The following is a 20,707-nucleotide window of genomic DNA, read 5'->3' on the forward strand; positions in this document are numbered from 1 at the left end:
CCACTGAGGTCATTGCTTAGTGCTCCCTCCTCCAAATGCAGTAGGTCCACATACTGTCATCTACCACTTCTCCTGAAATCACCACTGAGCCAAGACCATCATGCCTTTTGTGCTGAGTGTGGCTGCCTGAGCACCCCCCTTGAGTAAGCTTGTCTTCTACCGAGATGCCTTACGTTATTTTTTCCTCTATCGAATTTTCCCTTAACTCCAGGCTCGTGACTATGGCCTTGTTATGCTTTATCAGTCCTCAATGATATCTACTCTACCATCTACCATTTCCCTCCAGTCAGTTACACTCCATATCTCACTGATCTTTAGTGATTTGACATGACTTGGTCTTGTTCATCTCAAATGACTTCAGAGATCTCCTTTGCGTCAGTAGGCCTGCTTTCTAATTTTCCTGTTTCTCTCAGGCTGTGTGGCCCAGGCTGAGGATCTAGTTAATGCTTTTTGGTTGATCAAGTTGATGCAGGCCCTTCCTGCCTTCCTAATTGCTCTACTCATTCCTTGGGGTGCAAGGGTACCATCCAAGAAAGGAATGCAGGCAAGCTCTATTTCAATAGTGCTGCAAGCTGCTCAAGAACAGGAACTGGGACCTCTCTATTCCCATCTCCTTGTACCAGTTGGAAGAGAGAAGACAGGAAGAGGTGGGGTAAGGAACACTCCTTCTGTTTGTACTCAAGAGTCTGTGCTTGTATTGGCTTTTCCTGAGGAGGCTCAGCTCAGTGGTTGTTCATTCCAGAATGTTACTGAACAAGTGGGGGCTTTCCTTGCTTGACTTTCCCAGCTCCTCTGCCCACTCCATAATCCCCACAGCATCCCTCAGGCTCCCTGCCTCTGCCTTCTATTTTCCTTTCTCAGAATTCTTGCATGGATAGTCCTCACTTTCAAGCCTTCTGTTACTTCCTTCAAAGATTAATGAGAACATCCCCATCTCCAACCTCAAACTACCTACGGCATGCTTTTCTTGTGTCTTCCACCGTCATAGCAAATTCTGTAAGTTCAGATTCAAATTCACTATCACAAATTCCATTCCTGCCCGCTATTTTTCTTATTTCTTGGATAGCATCCACAGTCAATCCTCCATTCTTCCAAATACTCTTGTCTCTCCATTTCAGTCTTCATTGGTTCTCATGAAGATATAAATTTTGAGTGACTGAACCATCTCAATTCTTACCTCAAAATTCTTAACTCTCAGTCTTCCTTATTGTTTCCACCATCAATGTAACAACTGGCATTGTCTCCTTTTAACTGATCTCTATATTTTCTCATTTTTTCCCTTAGATCTTACAACCAGAAGCATCCAATTATGTTCCTTCTCTCATGACAAGTGTCCCCACAGCACTGAAAGAGCATGTCCAAACACCCATTCCCTTTTCCTCATCTAGATGTGTCCCACCTCAGTGCTAAGGTGCTGCGCAATATGGCTTGAGGATGGTAATCCCTCTGCCAGCTGAGCTGCTCAGTTTATCTTATTTTTCTCTTGAAATATGGGGGGTTAACAAACTATAGAAATGATCCTTGAAAGTATACTGGATCAGGCCCTCTGAATAGGTGAGACAGTTGATTGGCTTGATCTGTTTGGGAGGCATCTAGGCAATGGTACTGGGTCCTGTGCTCATTGCATGAGTTGGCTGTTTGAAACCTGGGGCTTATGCGGGGTCACTTGGCTCAGTCTGGGAGGAGGGGACTGGACCTGCCTGGACTGAGTCTACCAGGTTGATCTCAGTCCTTGGGGGAGGCTTTACCCTGGAGAAGGTGGGAATGGGGAGTGGGCTGGGGGGAAGGGGAGGGGGCAGCAGGGAGAACAAGGGAATCCGTGGCTGATATGTAGAACTGAGTGGTATTGTAAAATAAAATAAAAGGAAAAAAAAAAGAAATATGGAGGGTTAACACTGGGCCTTTGGCACACGAGGCAAATGTTGCTACCATTAATCTATACCCCTAGTTTTTATTTTTGTTTTGAGACAGTAGCTCACCAAGCTTCCCAGTTGGCCATGAACTGACTCTCTAGCCCAAACAGGTCTTGATTTTGCAATTCTTCTGCCTTATTTTCCATAGTATATGAGATTTTAAGCCTGTACCATCAGACCTGGCTTCACATTTATCTGTGTTTTGAGTGTGTCTCTTGGGAAACATCTATTTATTATTATTATTATTATTATTATTATTATTATTATTATTTAATTATTTAAGTTTTCATAGTGAAGAGACAAGAATGACTGACAGGTCCCAGTTTACAGGGCTGTCCTGGCTCTATTGAGTTTTGAGAGAGACTCCAGATAGTTTTTATTTGGAGTTCCAGATGTTAAGTTGTGGTCTTCTAGGAGGATGTTAGAACCTGACAGGGAAAGATGTTCCTGCTACCTACTGTTCCTTTGCTAAGACCCCTCGGCTGGGCAACTGTCAACTTTTTCTCTGACAAGAGGGTAAAGCTTGACTAAGTCTTGTTTCATTTGTAAATGACACATAATGGCTTTGGGTAAAGGAGAACATTAATCTCCTTGCTATAGACATATGGAATCTGTGACCACAAGAAGTGATGGAGATTGCAAATATAAATGAATTGAGAAAGGGTCTCCTGCCTCTTTATGGAAGACATATCACTCTGATGTCAAAGACAAAAACATCCAGGGGACAATGGTCTCAAAGGAAGAGTGAAGTTGTGTGGCCTGGAGAAGGGCAGGCACATGACTCCATCTCCTTCTCTTATCCTCAGAATGGAGTCACTTGATATGCAGATGGGATGCAGGGTGCTCTCCATCAGCTCTCACCGTGTGTAGGGGTCTGGGTAGCACTGCTTAAGATCGGATGGTTGTACTGACGATCACCTGAAAGTCACAGAAAAGACATTTTAAAAGAAGTCAGGCATTCTGTTGGCTCTCCAACACAACAGCAGTTCTCTTTACCATCTCTACTGTTTTTCTCCAACTCAAACGAAGCCTTTCTAAGAAAGGCTTTCAACAATATACTAGGCTCCAAAAACTCTTCTGGCTGTTTCTGCTGTTTCTGTCTTCTGTCTCCCTCTAACTACATTAGGCTTCTTTGGTCACTGTGGTGACACCCCCTTCCCCAACACACACACAGACACACATAGACACACACACACATAGACACACACACACATAGATACACACACACACACACACACACACACACACACACACACACACACTTGGAACTGGCTGACTAGCCATAGTGGGTATGGTAAATTACACATAGGTCAGAAAAGAAGGAAGATGGGGGAGCATTTGACAAGGACACATAAACGGTACAGCCCACTACAAAGGGGAAGTAGATTCTTCTTTTTATATATACAGGTTTGACAACATCCTAGATGTAGAAATCTGTTAGGCTGTGGTCAGTGTCTAAGATCAGGAGTCCTGGGTTCTTGGCTAACTGACGCAGCCCAGTAGTTCAAAAGCACACTCTCTATTCATAACACAGAAACTTAGATTGAACAAACAATAAAATCAACAGAACCCGGCTGCCAATGCTCAGAGTTCAGGGCATTCCAAGGGTTTCTAAAATGGTTTGAATGAAGATTTGGCTTGCCTCTAAAGCATACTCCAACACTGTGATATTGCTTTAGCACAACATTATATTCTTGCTTTTCACTGCTACGTGTATCTAATTGTAGCCAAAACAACAAGAAGAAAAGACACGAGATCTTGGCTCTATGTTCTCTGACTCCTGAGTCAGAGCACTCTCATCTTTGCAGGGCGGGGATATTAGTCTCCATCTCTGAACATCTTCATTGAAAATGTCTTTTCTACTCCTGGCTTCATGTTCTAGCTTCTTAATGCTTTTCCTCTTCCTCCACTCTAAGTATTGGGGGCTCTGTTGGGCTCAGGTGTCTTCATGAGGACTCAGGCTCTGATTTATAGCTTCCCACCTTTTTGCCTAAAAGGTTCACTTCCAAATAAGCATGTGTAGCCTGAGTGTTAGATCTTAAACTGCAAATGGACCCCTTCTAGCCCTTTGAAATCTCTTCCCTTCTCAAAGTGGCTTTGCCATTTTGTTCTCCAAAGCTCAAGCTCTGGCCCATGACACTGATGTCCTATGAGCTTAGAATTCCAAATGTCAGTCATCTTAGCAATTCTCTGCTTTCATCCTCCATAGCCAATAAAACACAAAGTAGTCTATAATAATCTTCTGAATCTAGGCCCACAAATAATCATTTTTTAAAGCAAGATTTCTCTTTTGCCATTTCTATGACAAATTATCCTCTTTCTTCCTAACATACAACAATTCTAGAGTGATTGAGTGATTGCTTGGTTTCTTTGTTGAAACTAGATCCTTCAAATAGGCCACCAGAGTATCCAGTTAGGGTGTGGGCTTGAGCAGCAGGCTAGAATTCCTCATAGGATGATACTGACCCTTCTTGAGAAAGACTAAGTTATAGTCGTAGAAGAAACTATCTGCCCAAAATTGAATCCATTCTGCATTGGACCTGGATTTAGCAATGAGAGAAAATTCTTCTTCATATGGTAGAGAAAGAGAGGGGAGGCTAGAGAGAGGTGAGAGGAGAGAGAGAGGAGGTCAGGGGGGGGGGAGAGAAGACTGTGGGAATTCAGGAGGATGAGGTAGGAGGGGAGAGTTTGAGGCCAGCCTGGGCTACATAATGAAAAGCCTTGTCAGAATGTGGAGAGGGCAGATAAGGGGATCAACTTTTGTTCTTTGTTTGTTTGTGTGGTTTGTTTTCTCATTTTAAAACAATGTATCAATATCAAGAAATGGGAGAGTCCAGGTTGAATGGATGGAGTGGCAGTTAGTCAAAACAATATTTTGAATCTTCCATCTTGGAGTCCCTGTGACAGGGGGAAAGGGTGCCAGACACCTGAGATTCAGGGAATCGTTTCTGATAGTCAGTTGCACTCCTTGACCTGTGTTAAATTCAGGTAATTCTTTTTTGTAACTTTAATTAATTATTATACTTAGTTGGGTGCACAGTATACTGTTTAAAGACACACATCCAGTGTGAACTGATCAAACCAAATTAACCAGCATGCCCGTGCTATTGCTTTATGTTTGAAAGCTTTGAGCTCATCTCTTCTAGTTAGTCATAGACTAGGGAACCGGCCTTGCAAACTGCATCCACCGCCACCCCCACCTGTGATGTGGATCCCTAGAACTTAACCAGCTTCCCCGTTGTCTTGCTCCCCAAAACACTTCACAGCTTCTAGAAATCACTATTCAATATTCAGATCAACTGTTTCGACATCCACACACAGGGAGAGAACACGCTGTGATATGTCTTTCTCAGCTGACATATTTTACTTAATATAATGTCCTCTAGGTTCATTTATTCTCACATGCATCTTTTTTTCTTGACTAATCCTTAGAATGATCTTGACTACAGAGTGGAGTCCAATGAATATATACGATTGGCCTGTCATAGCGAGACACTATATGCAACTCCCCGGGTCCCTTAACTGTAATCTTTACTGCATCATTAAAAGATGAAGTCAAAACCAGCTAAGTGTCTTGACTTGCGATATGTGAAAGTAATTTTTCACTGAAAGTAATTTTTCTAACATTTGCTCGAGTGTGTGTGTTGGCATTAAGGGATAGTATTTCAAATGAAGTACAGAAATGAAAATTAAAACTGCCCTATAATAACCACTGTGACATTTTGTTCCATCTCCTCTTATTTCCCTTGTTTCATAAAGGGCTGTGCATGCTCACTCTCTCACACACATACACTTAAACAATATTGCAATGAATAATGGTGTGTGTGTGTCATTTTTAATGCAGATTAATATGCTTAAAAAGAATCAAAACATGATGGTGTTTTCATCTTCACATTTGTGCAAAATGACAAATATAGAAGATTACTCATTGCAACATTTTTGCATCAGCAAAAGCCCAATATTTATATTTGCATATTTGTGTATTTATATAATTCTTGAGTATATAGTACACACACATATACATAAATGCATATATTAAAATGTGCAGTTTCTGTACACTGTACATATTATTTTAATCTTTTTATGCTTAATGAACAACATCATGAATATATTTTGTTTTGAAATAATAATTGAAGCATATTTTTATGATTTCACCAAAGTTCTTCCTATAGAATAGTCTATCTTTTATTTCTATATGTTATTTAAGCAAAATCTATTTGTTTAAGCACAGTATAACCTAAGTGTATTTGAGAATTCCTCCAGTTTGGGTATTTGGATTGCTTAAGAATTTAATAACGTTACCTCAAATAACCTTGAGGACAGTCTTTGGCTGAATCTTATTTCCTTAGGCTAATAACTACATTTCTGGGTCAACACATCATCAATTGCCTCCCAATGTGCCAAAGTAGATGGTAGATTTTCTAACGCTAAAACACTTGTCTCTTCCTGGGACATGCCCTATTTGATTCTGGTGTTTCATTTTATTATAACTCTAGATTTCATTTGCTCATATTTAACTTATATATGTATACACATATACTCATAAATAATTTGGATTTTCTCTGCTAACACTGTTAAGGTATTAAAATTATGATCTTGTGAAGCAAAGTGACTAGGACTGCATCTTTATCTATGCTTTGAAATTACTCATCTAGCATTTGAAATACTGGCAACATAGAGAGCCTGGAGGGATGCAATAGTAAAAATGCCTGATGGTGTGTGTGTGTGTGTGTGTGTGTGTGTGTGTGAGTGTGTGTGTGTGTGTGTGTGTGTGTGTGTGTGTGTGTGTGTATGTCTCTCTGTGTGTCTATCTTGTGGATTTCTGTGTGTATATCACTACATGTGTCTTATGTGTCTCTATGGGCATGGAGTCCTTCTGTTAGCAAAATGCTAGAGGTTTGGCTTTTGTTATTTCATTGACAACTTCAGAAGGCTGATACTGCTGTCATCATCAATTTAGAGATAAGGAAACAGAGGTTGGAAGAGGTTGTTCAGTGTTTTGCAGCCAGCAACTGAATCTGGCGGCTGGTGTTAGACCCTAAATCCTAACCAGTGTGTGTACTGGCTTCTCATACTTGAGAATATGATCCTCATTCATTCATTCGTTCATTCATTCATTCATTCTAGTTTTCTTACTCTAAATTAAATTTTCAGTTTGAATTTTTCTTTAAAAAAATCAATGCTGAGATGATATTAAGATGATATTAAGCCATTAAGAACACACGATACCCTTGCAGAGGTTCTAAGCTCTATTCCCAGCACCTGCATGGCAGTTCAAAACTGCCTAATTACTCCAGTTCTAGGAGATTCAGTGTCCTCTTCTGACCTTGGGGGGCTCTGCACATACATGGTTTACATATATTACATGCAGGCAAAACACTAATACACATAAAATAATAAATAAAAGTAAAATAAAATATCCATTGGACATTTTAAACTCTACTAGCTTACAACTTTCGACAACCCCCCACCCCAAAAAACCCTCTCTGTATATAAAGGCACACCCTTTTTCTCATTCTTCAGGGGTTGGCACAATGTTTTTGGATTAGCAATTTATTCACATAATCATTCATTTAGAAAGAGCCTTCTCACTGACAGTAAGTATTTTCAACCTTAAAACAGTCATTGTTTTATACTTTGGAATATTTATATTTTGGTTCTTCCTGTTCCTTCACTGTCTTTGGTTTGTTTTGTTATTGTTTTCTAATTTCTGGGCTTGACTCTTCAGTCCATTTATCTTCTGTCTTTTCTGTTAATATTGTTGGATCTTCAGCAGTGAACTTATCTCTGGCATTATCCCATAAGTGTCAGCACACAGTGTCCTTTCTGTGCTTGGGACCTAAATGATCTATAATTGCAGCCTAGGCTTCTCATTGACCCAGCAGTTAGGTAGAAGAGTGCTGTTACATTTCAAAGTGTCTGGGGTCGCTGGTTTGAACTTTTGCCATTAATTTCCAGTTTCACCATGCCATGGATAGAGAACGTGGCCTATCCAAATTTCACTTTTTGGAACTTACTGGGATTTCCTTTGTGGGCTAATGCCAAATGAGTTCTCACGAATGCCTTACTGGCAGTTAAAGACAAGGTGTATTTTCGTTTCACAGAGTACAAACTTGACATCTATCCATTAAGTCAGACACGTGAAACACATTATTCGGTCCCTCTATACCCTAACTCATCCTTCACCTACTTAATCTGTCAAAGACTGAGGGAGGTGTGCTGAGGTCTCCCACTATGCTTACATTCCTGTCATTTCCTTTCTGGGTTCTTAACGGAATTGTTTTCCTACACTCTACAGCTATACCTTGCAGTACAAAAGGCTCCAGATGCTTATGTCCTTTTTGTGAAGCTTCCCTTGACCCCCCACTCAACAGCCCTCTCTGTCCTGCTCAGTGCCTCCCTTGCCCCGGAGGTTCACTTGGTTTGATATTTATATTGCCAGCCCTGCTTCCTTTTTGTTTGCATTAGCCCGACAAACTTTGTCTAGCCTGTTATATCTAACCTTTCTGTATCATGTTATTTTAAGCTTGTCTCTTGAGCACACAGGAGTGCACACACACACACACACACACACACACGCACACGCACACGCACACGCACATGTACACGCACACACACACATCTACACACACCCACATCCACACACACACACATACATACACACACACACACATGCACATGTACATGCACACACACACATCTGCACACACATCCACATCCACACACACACATACATATACACACACACATATACATACACACACATGCACATGCACACGTACACGCACACACACACATCTACACACACATCCACATCCACACACACACATACATACACACACACACACACACACACACACACACACACACACACACACACTCACCTACCTTACTGCCTTCTAGTTTTCCCTGATAACTGGTAGTAGTCTCTCTTTGAGCAAAAGTCCTACCTTCTACTGCTATAATTTTGTAACATGATTCTGTACTTATTTTGCCACCCAAACTCTAGGGACCTTAGCTGCTTTGGCCAGGCATGTATTTCTGACTTTTTCTTAGCACTTGTTTTGTTCAATGCCAAGAATTGAACCTTGGGTCTTGTATGTAGTAAGCTAGTGCTCTACCACTGAACTACATCCCCAGTTCTTTTGGCACAAGCAATAGGTTCTCCCAGTAGACTCTGGCCACCATTACTTGGGAAGAGAAGACAGCCAGCCATGGTACAGCTACTCTTCTCCTGGTGATGAGAGGAAAGAGCGGCAGCCCGGGAGTCCCTCCTTTAGACTACAGTAGCACCATTCCAGTGCTCACATTCTACCCAACCCTGGTAGCACTTTGGTGTTGACTGAAGAGAGAATGAGTCCAAGACAAAAACTGACCTCAGATACTAAGCACTCATGGCTCCTACATGAGCCTCGTCTGTTTTCAAGGGATATAAGTTACTCAAATTATTGGGTTTTTTTGGGGGGGGCAGTGCATTTTATATAAAGAGCCCCAGGGGGAACAGATCTTCAGATTTTTATGCATAAGTCAGAGAGGATTGACACACGACTATAGTTATCTGAGAGGTTCCAAGAGGAGCTGTCTGCAGGCTGGAGGCCATGGGATGCTGGAAGCATGACGCGATTTCCAAGATGACTGACTCAGAACCATGACAGACATTGGTATAGTTCAAGGTCGAAAATCTGAGGACCTAGGGTGGTGAAGGTCATGAGGGAGGTGCTGGTGTTATTTCTGGAGGCCAGAGAGCCAGCAATTTTAATGTCCAAGGTAGCATAAAAACAAGACCTCCTTCCTGGAGAAAAGAGAGGTTTCTCTTCTACATCTGTTCTCTCCAGCTGTTTGGACAAGGACCACCAACATGGAGGGGAGATCTGTTTCACTTAGTTTGCTCACTCCCACTTGCTGTTTCCCTCTGAAAACATCATCCCACACCCCTAAATCAGCACTTTGTTCTCCAGGCATGTCTTAATCTAGTCACGTTCACAATTAGACTTATCCATCACAGTCGATTTCTAGAGCAATAAAATGGCTGTATCAATTTTGCTCGCTTGTTTCTTTAATTGCTTTATGGAAAAAAGATTTGCCAATCTTCTCACTGAAGCAATGACAGCCGTACCTATGTTCCAGAAAGTTTCAGTCTCACCCTTCAGTTCCCTGGTAGCCCAGAGGCCTTGGTGTTCAGGCCAAAGAGGTACTGTATGGAGGTGGAGAAGTATGGTTGTGCACTTCTCCTCTGAGGAATTGAAAGAGGTCTTCAAAACTTTTGATATCAGTAAAATCACTGAGCATGTGTGCAGGTAGAACATGACCTGTGTTTACATTTCAGACTCTTCACCCATTTGAATGGTTGGAATATTGAAGAATCTACCGTATGGAAGATATGTTGGAGGAGAGAACAATAGGTTTCAGTGCCTATACCCTGACAAGGGCATTGCTCGTTGACTAAATCTGATACATTTTCCATGGCTCTTACCTGCTTTGCTCTAAGTGCCAGGCAGGTAACTCTTGGGACTTGTTCCAAGGGGAGTCACTGATGACCCCTTGAGGACGACCCATTCTGTGCTCATACCAAAACAGTCTCTGAGTGGACCTTGAAGACCTTGTATTCCAACACGACTCTAGTAAGTTATGTAAGTTTCTTAGATGGGTCCCATGGGCCACTGCTCAAAGGGTAAAGTCTCCAGGATTGTGTGTCCCCATTGTCCCTCCCACTATTGTCCCCCAACTTTCACCTTCCCCGCCCAGTGCTGTTTTGTTTCCATCCATCTTTGGAACTGAGACTTTATCTGAGTTCTTTAGAAGAAACATTTCCATCACCAAGAAGTCAGTTTAAAGGCTATTACTTTCTCAGGTAAGAAAAGAGGTCCAGAGACATGCAGTGTCTGCAGGTGAGACATGCAATGTCTGCAGGTGAGACATGCAGGAACTGCAGGTGAGACATGCAGGAACTGCAGGTGAGACATGCAGGGACTGCAGGTGAGACATGCAAAAAGTCAGTGGCTGAGACAGGATTAGGTCTTGGAGTGCATTTCCTAGGGTCATGATGTTTCATTATTGTTACAGCCTGGAAGCTTGAGTGGTATTTACAAATCTCTTGTGTTCTCCCACAGAGTTTCTAAACAGTAGTGTTTTCTGTAGCTGTGACCCCTTTGTTACCTGCCTTTTATGTCTGGGTTTCAGGAAGCACCCTGCACCCTGGGAGAATTGAGGTGGTTCTTGGCCAAATAAGCTTTGGATGTGTATCCTTCTCTTGGATAAATATTCTGCATTTTGAAAACTAAGGAGCTCAGCCACAAAAACTCTGTCTTTGATATTTGACCACTAAGCAGGGTGTATGTAGGAAATACATATACACCCATTTGGGTACACTGGAGTGACTTTAGTGTATGGGCTACAATCAAGGATGTGAACAGGAAATCTACAAGGATGCTTCATACTCTGGACCCAGTGGGGAGCTTTATCCATACTGGAGGGCACAGGGGGGGGGGAGGAATTTGGTTAGTGCCCTCTGATCTTTGAGGGGCACAGTCCATAAATGTGCAGGTAAGTACCATGGGGTTTATTTGTTCCAGCTCCACTCTCCTTCACTGTTCTGTGCTTTTCAGAGAGTGGCTGTTCTTTAAGCTCACCCAAAAGCCATGGTACAAGGCAGACCCTCCAAAGATCCGGAAATCTCGGCATCTGGAGCCAGTGGGTAGGCAGAGTGTCGTCCACTTGGAGAGTCAGGTGGGAAAACTGTCCTCCCTAGGCCTTTTAACACTGACAAATGCTACTCTAGTGTACTCCGAGAATCACGGTATTGTCTAGGGTGATGGTCTGAGGCATGTAGGAAGTAGTGCCTGTGCAGTTGATAGAAAAGTACAATTCATGGTGTACACAGCACAGGAGAGCCAACAGATCCCAGATCTTGCTTGGAGCTTTTCTTATGAGAATGTGTAGACAGTCCGTTAACTTTGGCATTTTGTCTGTCTCCATACTTATCAACTGATCTCATCTCCACTCCTTCATCCACCAGTTTCCCCTCCTCCCCTTGCTTTAGGCTGTTCCCGAGTCTTGGCACAGTGCCCAGTTGGGGCCACCAGTCTTCCTGATGGATGGAACAGGATAGCATAACAATTAATTAGTGGCCAGTCCTCATTGACTGATACATTGACGAGACCTGACAATGGAAAAACAATTTCTACTTGAGCTCAGAGGCTCTGTGAAAGGAAGCAGGGATCAGGAGGAGGAACCTTCTGCCCATTGACAGACGGTGGACCTCTGGTAGAGGGAATAGGCTACCGAGAACCAAACCTTCCATCCTCACTTCTGCAGCCAAAGCTGAGGGAGCTAACCATGAACTTCTCAGCATTGGCACTGGTTTAATATACTAAGGGAAGGGGCCACTTTTCTCTATGGAATATACTATGAACATATATGTATACAAGCATTTATTTGCTTGTATGTATGGTGTGTAAAGGTGTAGAAGAGGAAGGCACTTGAAGCTGAGCATGGTAGATCATGCCTGTAATTCCAGCACTTGAAAGAAGAAAGGTGACTTGGTATTTGGAGGACCGGATACTTCAAATGGTAATTTAGTCATAGGGATAACACATGGCATTCTTCCTCAATGAGTCACAGGAAAGTTGGGAGAAGGGTACAGATTCTATGCAAAATATCAATAGTGGCTTGATCAATGGGATCCTGAGAAACAAAACAAATATAGCATGCACTGAGGCTAGGTCCTGATACCACACTCTGGAATTGCCATAGTAACCTCCTGATCTCCTTCTTGTTCTGGGCCCTGCCCCTTCAGGGTCTGCTTGCATGGCTGCTAGAACAGTGTTTCTCAGATATGACATCATTTCTCAGATGTGACTGTCAATCTGGCCTTGAGCCTGCAAATGCAACAAGCTCCTAGGAGGTTAAACTTCAGTTGCTTAAGACCAAAGAAGTGTAAACTCTGGTGTAACAAAGAATTGTTAGAAAAAAGCTTCTGGCCCTATTCTGATCACTAAGGCAACTAGCTAGCATCCATGGCCCTGGCTCATGTCACCTCACCCAACATTCCAGGGACTTGCAGGAACTGTCTTCTCTCTGCTCTACCTCTACCTGTTAACCACCTTGGTGCTTATCTCAGATAATGCCTTCCACCAGCGTGGGCCTTTTTCTTTTTCTCAGCTCTTGCCATCTTTGGCAGTTTCTCCTCATACAGTCACGCTCAGGTCCTCAGAGGCAATGGTGACTTTCTGTTTTCGGGGAGAGGAGAGTGAATCACTACTGCACTGTATTTGATGCTTGGTTATATATTATGTTGTGAATTCACCGTCTTATTCACTCTTTCGAAGGCAATTAAATACTTCTGCATCCAAGGTTCTTCTCGCCAACTATTAATACATTGAACACTTATGGGGATGGGATGAATTACACATTTTTCTTTGTAGCTTAGCCCTCCTGGGCTCTTTGGGGTCCTTGTGCGGATTTTTGAATGATATAATGAGTAAACAAATCAACTCTTTGAGGCAGCAAAACACGGTGATTTCCCCTGCTTGTTATCTGCTCTCTCCTTAAAGGCCAAAGTGAGAACTTGTCTGAACCGGTTTTTATAGGTTATAATGTTTTATGCATATGAGGACATGAGTGTGTACAGAGGAGTCAGGCAATGCTCTTTTTCCACCTTAAGTCCAACACACACTTGGCAGTTATTGAGGATTGGTTGCTATTTTTTTTTTTTTTTTTTTTTTTTTTGGTTTTTTGAGACAGGGTTTCTCTGTGTAGCTTTGCGCCTTTCCTGGAACTCACTCTGTAGCCCAGGCTGGCCTCGAACTCACAGAGATCCGCCTGGCTCTGCCTCCCGAGTGCTGGGATTAAAGGCGTGCGCCACCAACGCCCGGCTTGGTTGCTATTTTAATACAGCCCAGCACAACCATTTTTCATCTTAATATTATGAGATATCATGAGAGGCAAGCTGTAAGTATTGGCATCAAAATGTGGGATTCCTCCAAGGACAGGTGGGCCACCAAGGACACCATGAGCTCATTGATTCTGATGCCCTTGTCCAACCTCCATTCCTCCTTACTAGATAGGTTTTCATACAGGGTTTCTCAAATCCCACCCCTGAGGATCTAGCTTGTGAGCCCCTCCCTAGGAGGCTTGTTTAGTTCCCTATTCTGGCAAGGATTTTCATTTTCATTCTGACTGAAAAAGATGATCTTGCATGAGTTGCCAATCCCACATGGGGAAACACTGTATTTTCTACCAGATTTATATAAAAAGGCAAACTTTAGGTCTCCTTGGGAGCATCGCCTGCCACCTGCTGTGAGCCACTTGTCTAGGATAGCTGGGCTCCTCTGTATCCAGAGATGCTGAGGCTGTTTCTTCTGCTCATGGTTATTGTTATCACCACAAAAGGAGCATTTAGCATCCTCTGCTCAGCTCCAGGGAGCTGATCCTCTTCCTGGCATTGTGGCAGACCCAAGTGTGTCCACTTGAGCTGCTTAAATCTTGCTTGTGAAAGACAATCTTGGAAGGCCTGGGAATTTCCTGGAAGTGGGACCAGGTGTGAGCATCAGGTGTGTGATGAGGTGGACCTGTGAGAGGGCACATTGGAATTGGCCTCTGTCACTGTGCCAAGATGGCAATTCAATGGGCTCCCTATGGAGGCTTAAAATCTATGCCAGTCTCTCAGAAGTGAGATTGCTGTGGAATTCATTTGCAGATTTCAGATTCTCTTCACCCTCACCTGGGTGCTCCACCCTCCAACCTCCAGATCTCTAGTCAAGGCCTCTAACTCATTTACTGGATAACACAAAGTCACTCAGTATTTCAAGGTATAACTCAAAGAAAAATAACTGGAACAGACAATGTCATTTGACATTTCAAGGATGTGCTACACTCTGGGAGCCTCAGAAATATCCTGGCACAATGCACATCACCCCAGGACCTGCATCTACCCTGCAATATTAGGAGTGTATCTGACATACTATGATATTTTCCTTTAGGAAGCGAAATATCTGGTCTTTACAGCCATGCTTGATTTCCAAGCTTATTATACACATTATAATATCAATAGGAGGAGATTCTAAGTCTAGTGGTGGCATAAAAGAACACATGCATCACTATTTCAGTGTAAGTAGAGTTTTGTTGTGATTTAACAAGGATTATCTATCTGCTTATCATCTATCTATCTATCTATCTATCTATCTATCTATCTATCTATCTATCTATCTATCTATCTATCTACCTATTTGTCTATCATCTACCTTCTTCTTCATCATCATCATCATCATCATCATCATCTATCATATTCTCTTTTTAAATCTTTTAAAGAATCTTGTGAATGGGTGCTTTGCCTGCATGGATGTCTGTGCTCCACATGTGTGCAGTGCCTGCAGAGGCCAGAAGGAAGATGTTGGATCCACTGAAACTGGAGTTCAGACCATTGTGAGCTGCCATCTGTGTGCTGGGAATTAAACCTGAGCTCTCTGGAAGAGCAGACAGTACTCTTAGTCATGGACCCTCTCTCTAATCCCTTTCAGTTACTATTTGTTATGCCAGACACTTTGTAATCTATAAAAGTTATGTTTTTGAAACTTCACCACAAACTGTGAGGTCATTCCCCTTTTAGAGGCAGCACTAAATTGCTCAAGGACAGAAAGGAAGAGCTTGAAGCAGGACCCAAGATTACCTCTCAAGTCTCCGCTGTAGTGATCCTAAACTCTGTATTAAATCAATAATTTTCTAGAATGTCTACATACGGACTCTCCTGGAAAGCTGGATTGAATTTTTTGGGCATCTAGATTTGTCACCTGTTTAAAATGATTAATACTTGAGGGAAAATTGTATTATTACCATGTATACCCCAAACACCCGTATGCAGGTTGTCCAACTCAGCCAAGAGCAGCATAGCAACCCCTCATTCTAGCATCTCCCCTTTCTTGGGGACTTGTAGCTCTCTGGCAGCCATTCTGTTCCTTCATTTGGACCATACAGCCTGACAGAATCTGGCTATGCTTTTGCGTAATGCAACTAGGTATATAAGGCTAGGAGTTAAGCACTGAGTCCTCTTTTCCTGGGGACCATCTACAAAGCACTGCTTCCAAACAGGGAGTCATGACCTATGGGAGATAGGTGACTGTATTGGGGGGCCTCTGCCTCCACTCTTGTCTTCCTTCCTCCTTACAATAGTTCTAGCACCCAGCCTCCTACTGGTCTTTTCAGAGGTCCTTCAAAGCTCAGCCATGACTGTTTCTTTCTCCTGGAATGTCTTTCCCCCATTTATTATTCACTCAGTTTTTGTTTCATTTTTCAAGGCTAGCCAAAATATCACCTCTTCCATTACAGCCTTCTCCAGTCCCTTCACCTGCAGAAGATTATTCCTTAATATGAATTCACATATACTCTGTGGACTCTTGGGTGCTTATCACTTTCCACACTGTGTTATAATTGTGTGTGTGCATGACTTGTCTCTTAATCCTGACAAATGATTGAGGATTCAGATCTGTGTTTCCTAATTCTGACAGTGTTTTCACCTCCTAAATATCTGTTGGATGAATAAATCAGGTCATTATACCGGGCAGATATGCAATTGCTTCAGAAACAATCCAAATTGTAAATAATAGGCATTTGATAAATATTTTAAATAGGCTAATAACTATGCATATGTAATTACAGAGCATATGAAAAATAATTTAAAAATTTAGGTGTGGTATGAATGATTAGGAAAGGCTTACTGGACTTCACTGAGGCAATGTAGAAGTGTTGTTTCTGGACTGCGAGAAGAGAGGTTGGAGCCTTCTCTCTGTGTGACAAAAGGCCAAGACACAGAAGTGAGGATGGAACTTGATGAGTGAGATCTGTGCTGTGGCAAGGATGCCAGTGAAGGCAGGAAGAATGAGGTCTTAGTCCAGCAGATTAAAATGGCAGGTTGGAGCCAGGCCCTGTCCTCAGAGGCATTGTTGGGGACACAGAGAAGAGGAGCTGAAGGGAGAGTGGAAACATGTTAGGTTACTGCTCTAGAGATGTGGGTGAGAGACAGGAGGAAAAGAACTGACTTCGATGTTTCTTCTAGACCAAGGTCTCTATCATTTATGGCCTTGATATTTGATAAGCACCAGAGCAGGTAGATGCTAAGGAGGTTGGAAAAGAACATTTGTCTATGTTTCTTAGCCAGAGGATCCATTTCTACTGGCTCTTGTGTGCAGCAACCATCTCAGGTATTTGAACAGGCTACATGGAAACAAGCAGAACCCAGCATTCAGAGTCGTTCTCCATACTTTACAACCTGTCATATACCTGAGAAGGCCACCTCTCCTGATCTTTGTGAACCAGAGGTTTGTTATAGTGGCCCAGTCTGGCTTCAAACTCTTGATTCTCTTGCCTAAGCCTTTGTGAGTGCAGGGGTTATAGGCATGTACCACCATGCCTGGCTTGGAATAAAGGTCCCTCTGGGCTCTAAATGCAATGTGGGTAAGGAGAGAAGAGCAGAGAGATCCATGTCCTGTCCTCCACCTGCTCCAGGGAACATGGCCACTTTGCTAAGGCATCTTTCTTAGGTAACTATGCTTGGCAAGGAGGGGTATAGCACACTCTTTGGCCATACTCAGTTGAGCTTCTGGTGACCATGGTGCTGAGAGGTGATATTCATGGGAGAAGCCTGCAGGACCTAGAATAAAGTGGGATTTAAAATATGTCCTGATAGAATGGGAGAATAATATTGTTCTCAGTCTTAGGATTTGCATTCAGTTCTGAATCCTGACAATTCAGAAAGACTTGTAAAATCCTTATCTGTGGCTCTCGTTTTGATAAGTATGTTTAAAACGAAATGCCCATTGGAGGGGACAATGTGATCTCATAGGGAATCCTCCAAAATTATTTTTTTTGAGGGAAAAGGCATTACACACAGAGACACCCAGCCTCTCTGCCCCATACTATATTTTACTTTCTGTTATTATTGGAAATTCTGGGATGATAAAGATGGGCAAGAAAGAAGGGTCCATGTTCACTGGGCACCAAATAGCTTGACTTGGAGCTCATGAGCACTCTGTCATATTTTTATCTTATCTCCATTGTTTTACCAAACACTAATCACTCAACTCTCAGTTAGTACCTAGGGAGCGTGTGTGTGTGTGTGTGTGTGTGTGTGTGTGTGTGTGTGTGTGTGTGTGTGTGTGTGAGTGTGTGTGTGACTGGCTCTGCTGCTGGGGAAGCTTCAACTTCCAGGCTCCCTGTAAGCGTGCCCCACTTTTCTCCCAGTTCCTATCTAACAGCTGATGCTGGCCAAGTCCTAACACACATCACTCCAAACTCTTCTCACTTCAATGTTCTCTGTAGCCAATCAAGTTTCCACTTTCCGTCACTGCCTAGTCACCCATCCTCTTATGGGTTCTCTTCTTATTTCTCATACTTCCTAACTGCTTTGTATTTCTTCTGCTTGGATTTCACCAAGCATTGTTTACTTTAAGTTGTACTTTAGTTATTACAAATAATCTCTCTCTCTCTCTCTCTCTCTCTCTCTCTCTCTCTCTCTCTCTCGTGTGTGTGTGTGTGTGTGTGTGTGTGTGTGTGTGTGTGTGTGTAGCATGAATCTTAGAAGGTTTTATTAATAAAAACAAATGCTGTGCCAGTTATTGGGGTGAATGCTGGAAGATCAGAGAAGCAGAATAAGCCACAGCCACCTCACCTTGCCAATTTCTCAGCTGGTCCTGTTTCCTCAGACTGGAAGCCTCTGAATCCTCATCCAAATGGATCTCAGCTGAACTGCGACTCAAAAGCCTAAAAGCTTAACCAGCTCTAGTTTCTGGTCCTCACGACTTATATGCCTTTCTGCTTCCTGCCATCACTTCTTGGTATTAAAGGCATGTGTCACCATGCCTGGCTCTTTCCAGTGTGGCTTTGAACTCACAGAGATCCAGACGGATCTCTGCCTTTGGAATGCTAGGATTAAAGATGTATCTGCCACCATTTTCTGGCCTCTATGTCTCTCTAGTGGCTGTTCTCTTCTCTGACCCCAGATAAGTTTATTAGGATGCACAATATATTGGGGAACAATATCACCACATATATGTGTGTGTGTATATATATATATACATATATACATATATACATATATAATAATGCATATATATCCATTATTTCAGTCTAATGTGATATTTTGGTATGTGTTTATATTGTGAGGTGATTAAATCAGGTTAATTTATAGGTCATTCTTTTTATATTCTTACCAATTTCCTCTAGTTAGAACATTTAGAATCTCATCATGAATTTTGAAACATGTAATATATTATTATCATTATTACTTATAGTCCCAATTCTGAGTAACAGATCCTCAAATGTTACTCAAGTTATCTAAGGCATTGATTTTGTACACAAAATCACTTAAGAGTGTTAATGTTATAAATATAAAAAGATCCAATAACACAGTAAGCTATGGGGTCTAATTTTTTTTATGTACATCATTTGAACCATTACAGAGACTCCAAATGGTAGAAATTAATATCGTCCCCATTGCACAAAGAGAAAACCTGGGTTCAATGTGGCCATTTGCTCAGATCATATGGCTACCTGTGGCTACTACCCTGACTGGTGAACTCAGACAGTCCCACTCCAGACATACTCACTTGATCCACACTGACCATGTAGGTATTGTTTCTGTTTGCCCGTGCCGTACTTGTTCCTATCATGGCCACATTCTATTCAAATCAGTTTTGAAGACAACTGGAAAGACTTTATTGGTCTCCTGGGAACCTTGCCCATATGAATACCGTAACAAAATACCAAACATCAGTTGATATTGTCAGTGAGAAGAAAGAGCAATTACTCAGTTCCCTGCTTGCTGTCCAATTCCACTTTCGCTTGTCAGACTGAGAGCTGTCTACCAGCATCACAGAGCTCTGCTCTGTCACCGTGAAATATCATTGAGTTGGTGAAAAATTCACACCCTGCTTCCTGTTTTTCTCGTGGATATAGAAGGCTGTGTACAAAGAAGGACATCTTAGATAAATGACCATCCTCAATATCAGACATGTCAATGACACTGGTAGAACTTTCTAGTGTGGGGACCCTGAGGCATTCCTTCCAATGTGACAGAGCAGGGAAAGTAGTGGAAAACTTCCATGTCTGTGTTTCTCTGTCTGACTTCCATGAGGATCTGAGGGTCTCTGGTCTCTGAAAACAATTCCAGTTGCTACTGGTTTTAATCTTAAAATCTATATAAATAACAATGCATTTGTTGGAAAACTAGAAGATAAAGCTAAGCAAGCAAGCAAGCAAGCAAACAAATGGACAAATGGTGATTGTGCATTTTGTCCATAAAAAAATGGAGTAATGCTGAGCCAATTATTTCTCCATAACAAAATAGCGTGAATATTTTGAAGGTAGCTCAAACACACTTCTGTGATTGTAAATGGCAGCTTAGCCTTCAGCTACATGAACACAGCATAATCCTTGTAGTAGCAGTTTTCTTTAAGCCAGTTCCTTGTGCTAGATATTTATGTTGTTTCCACTGCAATGTGTTATAGACACTACTTTGCAGGAGGACCATTGTTATTTTCCCTGGAGAAAAACCTCTAGATTCTGCATTTCTAAGTTATAAAGGTTTCAGGTAAGTGTCTTGACAGAATTGCTGTGCAGAGGGATAGCTCTGTCTATTCTGAATGGAGATTTCATGATGGTGACCTTTCACCCTGAACAGCATCGGATCTTTCTTTGAGGGGTTGTCTTCACCAACTTGAAGGGGATGTATGAGTATCCAGTTCTTTCTGTGCTCATCAACCACTAACATGAACATTCATCTTTCTATCTCACCTGTGTTTGGT

At 42.2% G+C, this 20,707-nt stretch overlaps 1 protein-coding gene across 2 annotated transcripts in view; it reads right to left on the reverse strand.

The window, feature by feature from the left end:
- Positions 1 to 20,707, reverse strand: part of Shisa6 (shisa family member 6) — a 305,326-nt gene that overhangs the window by 12,516 nt on the left and 272,103 nt on the right. For both annotated transcript variants that reach the window (XM_076542625.1, XM_006973641.4), the window contains one exon: positions 2,775 to 2,831. In XM_076542625.1, coding sequence (XP_076398740.1) covers positions 2,775 to 2,831 — 57 coding nt within the window. The remainder of the gene's footprint in view (positions 1 to 2,774; positions 2,832 to 20,707) is intronic.

This window comes from Peromyscus maniculatus, chromosome 8 (genome assembly GCF_049852395.1).
Source record: "Peromyscus maniculatus bairdii isolate BWxNUB_F1_BW_parent chromosome 8, HU_Pman_BW_mat_3.1, whole genome shotgun sequence".
Lineage (NCBI taxonomy): Eukaryota > Metazoa > Chordata > Mammalia > Rodentia > Cricetidae > Peromyscus > Peromyscus maniculatus.